Genomic DNA, 9,976 nt, shown 5'->3' with positions numbered 1-9,976 from the left:
CTTTAGCACTAGTGCCACCTGGGAAGCCCCCTTAACTTCCGTTATTACCCTGAGTGTTTGTACCTCCCAACAATCCACTCTTGCTTTCCAGTCATCTTCAGACATGCAAAGTAGATGCCCAGGAGACAGTCTGAAAAAACAGGCTTCTGACGTTTGCAGGTCAGCAAAGACAATTGCTCAAGCCATCTAGATTTCTTTTTTCCCTCCAGTCGATCTAATCACATTTGGAACATCTAAGCAGCGCACCCCCTCCCCCGCCCTCCACGCCGCAGTTTGTGCCCTTTTTTGCCTGGGGTCCTCTCTTGGGGGAGGGGTGCAGGGCTGGGAGAATCCGAAATGGAAAAGCAGGTTGGAGAATCTGACATCTGGCGTGTCACTTATTTCCAGAAAGCAAGGGAAGCTGATCTCCATGGCGCGCCAGGCTTCCAAGGATGGGAGATGGGAGCGCCTGCCCCTCTCTCTCACCCTCCCAAACTCTCCACTCTGGCCATCGCTAAGCTCCATTTGGGAGCCTCCTGCCTAGTGACCATGGCGCTGAGCCATCCGGGGCATAGTTAATGCCTGGCATGTTCTGAGTCCCTGACTTCACATGTCTTAATACTTCTCACGACCTTTCGCCTTTTCACGCTTTTCCTGTGGAGGCAGCCTGGCCAGGCAAGGGTCTCCTGCTGACCTTTAAAGCCAGCGCTGGGTTCAGATGCTGGGCTTTTCTCTTTTTTAAAAATAGCACAAAATCAACACAATTCCTTCTAATTGGGTTCCCAGAGAGAAGAAACTGTAGAGAAAAAAAATATGTACTTATATTTGTGAACGTGTATTTTTTTCCCGCTGTTTGTTTAAACCTGGGCCGGGGATGGGGGTGAGCCTTTAGAAGGGTGAAGTGCCTGGTGCCGTCAGACCCCCGCCCCAAGACGCAGAGTCCCGTGAGGACCCGGTCCCTTCCCTCCGATTTCCGCCACGGCTCGGCTACTTTTCTGGGCCATTGTCCCGTGTCCCTAGTGCTTCCTCCTTCATCAGCTTGCTCTTGCTTGGGCGCCTCGCCCGCTTCCTACCGCCAGCCGCAGCCCAGACTCGCTGGGGTCGAGGCGCTGCCAGGTTGCCCTGCAGCAGCTCTCGCGCCGAAGCCCGCAGGTGCGCCCCGCCCCGCCCTCGCCGCGGCCCCGCCCCGGCGCCTGCGTCACAATGACGCGCGTCCCGCGCAGGCGCATCTCGGTCCCCCACCCCCTCCCTGCGGCCGGCTGCCCGCTTGGTATTATGATTAGTGCTGGGTGCGGGGATTCGGCGGCCGGGAGGGAGTTGTCGGCGCCGCGGCCGCTGCGGACGGAAGCCCGCCTGCTTGCTGAGGTAGGGGCGAGCACGCAGTGCACCCGGGAGCGGCGGCCGTGGGCGGGGGACGGGCTGGCCTCCGCCGCCGAGTGGCCTCAGCGGTTGCCGGGCTGGGCGCCGGGGTCGGGGCGCCCGCCGCAGGCGGAAAGTAAGTTGCGCGCTCCGCGCTCCCCGCGTCGCGGGCCGGGGAGGACGCGGGCCCCGGGCTGCGGCGGCCCGGACTCCGCGCGGCGGCGGTGCGGCCTGATGGCCTGGAGGCAGGCAGCGGGCGGCGGCGGGGCCCGCACGGGAGCGGGCATTGCGGCGGCCGGCCACGGGCTCCCCGAGGCCCTGCCCTTGCGGCCGCGGCGGGATTGCGGCACCTCGGGAGGTGCCCGCATCCCCGTGCCCCGCCCCGGAGCTGGCCGAGTGCGGCGCCCGCGGATCCCCGCGCCCAGGTTCTCTCGTACGGTGTTTTCTTCACTAAAGGTGTTTTCCTTTTTCAAAGGAATCTGGAGATCTGGCGCAGCAAGGGGATTTCTTGCTAAAACTGCAGCCGTACAATAGAATGGGGATATTGTTGTCTGTAGAGAAAGGGCATCGGGGTAAGGAAGGAGGAGCAGTGCCGTTCCCGAGGGACAGCTAGAATTTTTCAGATTGGAAAACCTCCGTTCTTTTCCGTAGTCATCGCCTGTTGATTCCTTTCTGGACCGTTTTACAAAACCCTTCCTTCCGTTTGCTTGGACTTGGGATCCAGGAAAGTGACAGCCTTTTATCCTGAGTAGGGTTCCTGGAGCTGTGCTGTTCTTAACACTTGGGTCAGGTAAAATTCGGTAGCTGTATAGTGAGTTCGGTTCAAGTCCAGTATTTGGAGGGGTGAGGGGGGATTTAGCAGTAGGGTTCTTCAGCTTCTGGACGTCTAAGGGTATAGGATTTTTCACACTATCTAGTTACTTTCCCCTGTTCCATTTAATTGAGTACATTTTCACAATCTTAGGAGCAGGTGGTAAAGCTGACTTAATGCGTTTCACGTTTTATGGTGAAAGGTGAAGCGTGGCTAGCAGGTAATGGAACTGCAAATGTTCCGCGTCTTGATCAGATTCCACCTGATTCCTATCAAACACCAGCTGCCTCAGTTTGGGTTCCTTGTATGGGGTTGAGGCGCTAGTCCCAAATCAGTCTAATTTATCAGAATGTGTATCAGTGTACTTTAAAGCCTGAGGTTGTCAAGGCTTATGTAATCAGTTTGTTAATTTATAATCTTGTTACATTGCTCTCCAGATTTATAAAATCATTCCCTTAAGGAAATCTGTCCTCAACGTCTGCTTAAATATTTTTCTTGGAATTGGATTCCTGAAGAGGAATGTACTGTACTAGTGGTGATTAAAGCAAACTAATTAGACAAGTTTCTTTAAAAAAAAAAAAAAAAAAAATCACGTTCTTTTATTCGACCAATTGTCTCTAGTAGGAAAACAGATGACATTCCCATTCTACAGAACTAAAAATGAGAGAAATGACATTCCCAAGGTCACTTATTGAGTCAAGTCACTTACTGAAGCAGTATGGTAATTGAAAGTCAGGTGCATTGAGTTAACTTTTCTTATTTCTCCATCTTTAAGGTTTTCCTGGCAGGGAACTTTGCCACCTTTCTATTTTTTTTTAAATTTGCAGTTTTTTTTTTTTTAATCGTTTTCTTTAGTATAGAAAAGTTACTTTCACTGTATTTTTTTTTTTTTTTTCCTCTGCTCTTCTGAGTAAGTTTTTCTGTATTATTGCAGTAAGATCCGTTGTAGAAAATATACAAGGACTGAGAAGTTACATAATTTTTATTTTTCTAGAACAGAAGTATACATTGGGCTGTTAAGGTTCAAATGTAATCCCATAATCCTAAAATGAAGGCTTTTGAATGTCCGTATTAAAATCGAAGGGCTTTCAGATATTTCTACTGGTTGCAGGAAATATTGTGTGTCTAAACTTTACTATGGGTGTTTCATACAGAAAGTGAAACTAAATAGAAGGAAAAAAAACTATTTGGGGAGCTATTGAGCAGCCCAGGTTCTAAGCATTGGTATAAATAAGGCTTGGTTGCTTCTCTGAAGCAGGTTTTCTGAGGTTAAGAATTCATTACACTGCCCAGGAAAAAGGTACACTTTCCACATGGTCAGAATTTTAGGAATTAAAAACATAGATGAGGAACTCTAAAGAATTGATTTTACTGCATGCCAGCTGTTGGCTTAACCACCGAAATTTAGAGTTTATAGCCAAGATGCTGTTATAAGAAAACTAATTATTCAGAATATAGATACTTCCCTGTGTGTGTGTGTGTGTGTGTGTGTGTGTATGCAAGACTATTCTTAGAGCAATTTAGGTGGAAGAATCGAGTGGTTTGTAGCAGTTTTGAAGGTAAACTAAACTTCTGATCATTTATTCATGGAGCCTTTGTCTACTTTGGGGGCCCTGGGTTAGAGGGTGGCAACAGAAAAGTGAATAAAAATGAGATCCTGTCTTTCAGGCTCTTGTGAATTACATTTACATGGAGGTAAACAATGACAGTAGGGTCAAATGCTGTGATGAGGCAGAGGCAAAACCCCTGGGCAGGGAGTCACCCCTGGGCAATTGGACTGGGGAATGCCTCACAGAGAAGGCGATGGTTGAACCAGTCTTGGACAGGTAGAGTTCCTAGGCAGAGAAAAGGGGAAAGGGCTCCAAGGGTTTAGGGAGGTTGAAAAGACAAGGTCAGATGGTGGAGGAAGGATTTAGATCCAAGTGGGTGAAAGGAAGCCTAGGAGGTAGAGACAGTGCAGCTGTTTTTGTTTTTTTTTAAGGCTGTAGAAAGGAAGGGGGCAAAGAAGGGCAGTAGGTTTGGGTTTGAAGGGGAGGATATGTTTGGGTATTTTGTTTTAGTTTGGGAAGGGCCAGTATAAAACCTCTCATTTAATGACCTCATGAGTGAGTGCTGAAAATGTGTTGTCTGGTCCGGATAATCTGGAGCTGCATTATTCTCACTGCAGACCATTTCCTCATCTTGTTCTCCTGTATATCTGCTTTGGGTTGAGGCCTTCCATCCCGTGGGAAACCATTTCTTGCTGGTGGAAGGGGAGGAACCTGACTAAAGAGGATTCCTGCTCTACCTTCCCTGAATGTTTATTTCTCTGCTGTTACTTCCAGAGCCTTCTGAGATTCTCCTTTGGCACTTCCAGCGTTTGGCCTCCGCTCAGGTAGGCTCTTTCCTGACCACGCAGGCCTCTCTCCCTCTCCTTACTGGTTGTGTCCTCTTACCCACACTGCTGCCCCATGACTACAGCAGTTGCTTCAGAGTTGGAGGGCGCTGGCTGCCCATGTACCATGTTGCTTTCTGTTCTGGAGTGTCTCCAGGCTCAAAGCAAGATTAGTGGGAAGGGTGTCTGTCTGGATGTCCAAACACGCAATCCCTTAACTACACGTGGGCCTGAAATGTGATGGAAGTTACGAAATCACAGAAATGTAGGTTACAGGACATGTAACTGGTCAAACATAGCATAACTGGCCTCAGTTTCTCAGTTGTTGTCACGCGGTTACCTGTCTCAAACCTAGAAGACTGTCAGCTCCTTGGAGGCAGAGATGCCTCTTCTTTGATTGCTGTATCCCCAGACCAGTGTTAGGCCTCATACGTAGTCAGTGTGCCCAAGAAATGTCCTGGTGAAGAAATGTGAAAAACCTGAACTGTAGTTTGCTGCCCATTAATGGATACCATACCCATTGTATCCAAATGGGTGGGATAGAAATTGCTTCCCATTCATAGAATCCCAGAGCTAGAGGCAGATCTTCCACTCTAGAATAGAAAGCGGTAGATGCTCAGGGAATGTTTGTTGCCATCCTGTATTCCCGGTGTGAGTCAATGCCCCACCTGCTAGCACTCTCCACTAGAGTCATTCCAGATTCCCGTCTTTGCTTTGCCCCCTGTGCATTGAGTTTCTGGATTCTGCCTCCTAAGCGCGTCTCCTCCATTCCATCCTCCTCACCACTGCCCAGATTCAGGCTGCCCTGACTTTTAAGTCTTTAATCATTTTTCTGGAGGCATTTTTCACTAGTCTCCTCACCTGTGTTCAGGCTCTAGTCTTGCCCTTCCAATCTGATCTTCACTTTGCTACCAGAGTGGTTTGTTCAGCTGTCATCTCTGATTGCCATTCCCGTGCTCAGGATTCTTCTTTGGCTTCTTAGTGCCAGCTTTCATTTGTTCACTTAATAAAGTGTATCTATATATTTCAGGCAGATGCTATACTCGGCGGGCCCAGGGATGCAGAGCTGAATAAAGCAGACGTGTCTTACACAGGCTGAATTTATCGTGTAGTCTAGTGGGGGTTACAGATTATTAATCACATAATCACAGAAATAATTCTGTAACCACAACTGTGACACAGGCCATGATGGAAGAGGGCATAGTGCTGTGAGAGGGCACAGGAGCTGGTGTGCAGGAGTATAGCAGGGCAGGGAGAGGCAGTGGCCTGGATGGTGGCCTGTGTGCTGGCCCTGAAGCATGGCTGGCCAGGTGTGAGCAGCATCCGCTCATATGCATGGGACACAAGGACCTTCGGGAGTCCGGTCCTTCCCTGCCTCTCTCTCCCCTTATCTCATACCCTGTGCGTGTTACTGTCCCAGTCACACTAAGGCCACTTTTCCACCTCAGCCAATTTCAGTTCTTAGCTTAAACAAAATAATTTCTCTGAGATGCCTCCTGTGAGCTCCCAAAGGCAGATTTAGGGGAAAGAACCCCTCTTCCAGCCTTCCTGTCCCTGTGAGAGGTGTAAGCAGTGTAGGGCAGTGGCCTTCCTGTTGTGTCCAGTACAGGCCTGGAGGGGTGGTGTTCTGGGCCAGAGAAGGGTGAGGATAAGGATGTCGGAGTAAGATGGGGAACTAAGTATACAACTCCTCTCAGATGTCAAGCTCTCTGAAAGGGAAGCCAGTTGTGAAAAGCTGGGGGGGGGGGGAAATCTGGGGTGATTTTAATCCCACTGACACATTGCTGATGTGTATTATCGCCTTTTGCCTTCATAATTGTCCCAGGTGGTGCTTATCTTTGTGTTATAGACAAAGACGTGCCTGTTGACAGAAGCGGAGTATCTCCCTGGGCTCCAGATCCTATGGTACTCGTTTATGCTATGATGCTGCTCCTCATATTTGCTGAGTAAATGAATTTTGATAATTTTTAATGTGCATCTCTGTGGTTTAGACAACGAGAAAATTTGGCTCTGTGTCACTTTGAAATGTGACGCTTAGGTTGCTGTCCCAGCTCTTCTCTGATGTTCCCTCCCCTTCTATGTACAGGCTTATCTCTTAGGTCATTATATTATTTTCATATTGCATAGGTAGGGGAAATGTTTAAATAGTATATTTAAGTGGGTTTAATATTTAGACACGTTGGTTCTTTTGTATTAAGGAGAGTACACTTTAGGTAATGTAGGTTTCACTCAGTATAATGTATGTAGGTAAAGTTCATTTTAGATCTAGGACACTATACTAACAAATATTCATTGGATAGATTATGAAGCTTAGAGTGTGCCATATTTATGGGTCTCTTAAATAGTCCAAAATTATGAAGCTTAGAGTGTGCCATATTTATGGGTCTCTTAAATAGTCCAAATATTGCACAATAATTTTTTTTAATAGTGGACGAAAGTTAAGCAATTGAATTTAAGAGTTCTGCTTTGTGTTCTATCTCATTTTCTGCAGGTTAAACAATTCTCTTTATTGGTATAAAGTATTACGAGTACTACGGAAGACATGTAGAATGACAATACTCAATCTAGTGTTTCAAGGCATGATCTGATCCTTTGTTCTCCTCCTTTATGAGTATTTGCTAATCCTCTTATGAAGGAAAATGCTTTGTTAGAAACAAATGGAGAGAATGTAATTTGCAAAGTACATTAAAATTGCAGTTTGGGTAAGGATAAATTTTTTAAAGCAGAAAATAGAGCCTTCTTAAATTGTACTTAAATGATTTGCTTGGTGTTGACTGTTCTGTGCCATCGGGGAGAAATCTTGCCATAACAAAATAGTATACAAACTGTAAAGATGGAAGTTTTTCCCGAGGTGCCATTGCATTTTTAGATGACCAGTAATTCTCAGTCTGTCTTTTGAATGGTTATTTGCCTGTTGTTTCCTTTCTCAAAGTGTAGTTTCTAAACATTTCAAAAAGTTTTTAGCGGAACTGTTTGTTAATAATGTTTATTAGGTGAGTCCTTGGTGTCGCTCTTGTTAGTTGATGGCTGGATCAGGTAACTCGGCATGGCGCGTCAGAATTGGAGGAAAAGCAGAATTGTCAGAATAGATTTATTTTAGTGCTGCTGTTTTCCTGGGAATTAGAAAGGCCCAGATCAAAGTGGGGAGGCATTGTATTATTGCAGGAAAAAATACAGGGCTCAGGAGTCAGCTCAGGCAGCCCTTACCTGGACGTAGGACTGTGGCATAGAAGACTTGATCCTGTTTGGCCTTCCTTTCTGTTCCATAGATTGGGTGTGATACTTCCATCACATTCCTGATGGTAAGGAATAAACTATAGAACAGATGTAAAGAATTCAGTGCATACATAGATTCCCAGTAGTTAAATTGTTTATTCTTTTTTTTTAATTGTTTACTTTCTGAAACCTGCATTAAAACAAAAGTAAACTTCTCAGATGGGCAGTTGTGGCAGTGAAAGATATTGTTAAAACTTGAAATGAGACAATGAAAAGAAATGTCAACTGTGGTTTTGCTATAAGACTCATTTCTATATAAACCTGTAAACCTGTTTAGTTATAAGTTAGTAGGTTTTTAGGAAAGTAGTATGGGTAATGAGAGAATCCAGTAAGTCAAAACAAAAATCGATATTTTATGGAATCTTAAGGTGAACAGTGAACTTTTATAATTGGTCTAAATTTTCTAATGACCTTATTCTTCTGTTGCTTTCATGTTAAAAACCTAGAATTTTCCTTCCTTTTGAGGCCTCACATCAGCTCTGTGATGTGAAGCTCCTTCTGTGCATTTTTAATTCTTTGATGACACTTGAATTAATCTAAAGTACAGTTGGAAGGGACTGTGGTGAATTTAGTCTAGCAAGTTTTCCATTGATGTTGAGAGACTGAGAGTTCATCACAGTTCCCTAAATGGTGAAGCGCTAGGTAGCTTTCAGGATCAGCCTTCCTAACCCTGTTATATTTATAATCTCACTTCTGCCCGCTGGCCTGACTTCACCCACCCCACCACGTGTACTCTGCTGTCCATTTCTTGTGTTTCCAGAAAGGGTGTCCCACTGCTCCTTGTGAGGGCTAAGGCCTGATCTTTGGGCTGCCCCATCCTTGGGTGTCCTGCCTTTAGTATCCTTTGCTCTTCCTTTGACATAACTTGCCCAAGTTTTCTAAGTCACTAAGTCATGTCCAACTCTTTGCAACCCCATGGACTGCAGCACGCCAGGCTTCCCTGGCCATCACTGCCTCCCTCAGTTTGCTCAGACTCATGTCTATTGAGATGGTGATGCCATCCAACCATCTCGTATAATTATCTTTTTATGTGTAGATAACTTATTTGTAAGATTCTCAAGGATTAGGGGACTGTATTGTCCCCCGCAATTTATCCCCCACAATTAGGGCTGAAATATTTGCTAATAAAAAATTAGACTCAGTGTTCCTTCCTTAGCCTGAAGGAGTTGCATACTTTGTCCCTCAAAGGAGGCAGAATATTTCATTGAGTATGTCTGTTTATTAAGATTATATAAATATATATATTTCAGGGAAGTTGGTTTATTTCATTGGTGTCAGTTGAAAAGTAAATTGAATGAATAATTATGTACAGAAATTCAAAATTTTAGTAACCTCTGCCTTTCCTAGGTTATAAAGGCAGCACATATTCACTGCTAAAAATTTGAAAAGAACAGAAAAGTATAAAGAGAAAAAAAAGCTGTAATTTTAACATTTTTTTAAAAGTATATATGCAGACAGATTATATGTTTTAAAAAAATCTGGGATCCCGTGCCATGAAATTGAGTGTGTGAATTTTACTTAACATTTTATTGTGACAATTTCCCATGAGATTGAATAGATTCAAAATATACCAGCAGAGTGTTGTGTTAGGTGTACCATTTTCTTACTGTAGACCTTTTGGTTATTTCTGATCTTTTTTTTTTTTCAAATATAAATGTCCCTGAACGTTGTGACTAGGTATTTGTCTGTTTCTTTAAGACATAAATCTATTAGTAAGATTATTAAATCAAGGATATTAATTATTTTAAGGCTTTTAATACAGGTATTGCCAAATTGCTTTTCAGAAAAGTAATCTGTGGTGCCAGCAGTATGAGAAAATTCCCAAATGCTTCTGCCTTTTAAGTCAAAATCAGTGAAATATTAGGTGCCGATATTTTTGTTCATGGATTAGTTTTTTTTTTTCTTTTCTGACATTCTTTTTTGAGCACTTTTTCATGACCATCTTTGTCACATCAGCAGCAGGGGGTATAAAAAAGATGATACGGAGTTAAAATGAATTTTGACAGTATTAATAAAAGCTCTGGAAGAGAGATTTAGATTAAATTTTTTAAATGCTCCATAGATTCCACCTTACATTCTGTTTTCCTGGCAAAGGAGCAATTGTGGGTTAGCTTTATTTATTTTGGAATAATTTCTGGATGCTAACTTGTGCTTAAATCATTATTTATTATGTGGGC

General features: G+C 44.4%; 1 protein-coding gene across 3 annotated transcripts in view; it reads left to right on the top strand.

The window, feature by feature from the left end:
• The first annotated feature begins 1,222 nt into the window (after positions 1–1,222).
• Positions 1,223–9,976, top strand: part of SNRK (SNF related kinase) — a 66,106-nt gene continuing 57,352 nt past the window's right edge. The window contains exons 1-2 of one of the 3 annotated variants that reach the window (XM_027522167.1): positions 1,223–1,344; positions 4,474–4,523. In XM_027522167.1, coding sequence (XP_027377968.1) covers positions 1,255–1,344; positions 4,474–4,523 — 140 coding nt within the window. In that variant the 5' untranslated portion in view covers positions 1,223–1,254. The remainder of the gene's footprint in view (positions 1,345–4,473; positions 4,524–9,976) is intronic. The other 2 variants (XM_027522168.1, XM_027522169.1) reach the window with 2 other exon arrangements.

Source organism: Bos indicus x Bos taurus, chromosome 22 (genome assembly GCF_003369695.1).
Source record: "Bos indicus x Bos taurus breed Angus x Brahman F1 hybrid chromosome 22, Bos_hybrid_MaternalHap_v2.0, whole genome shotgun sequence".
Lineage (NCBI taxonomy): Eukaryota > Metazoa > Chordata > Mammalia > Artiodactyla > Bovidae > Bos > Bos indicus x Bos taurus.
Note: the sequence above shows the minus strand (reverse complement) of the source record. Positions and strands in the feature narration are given on the sequence as shown.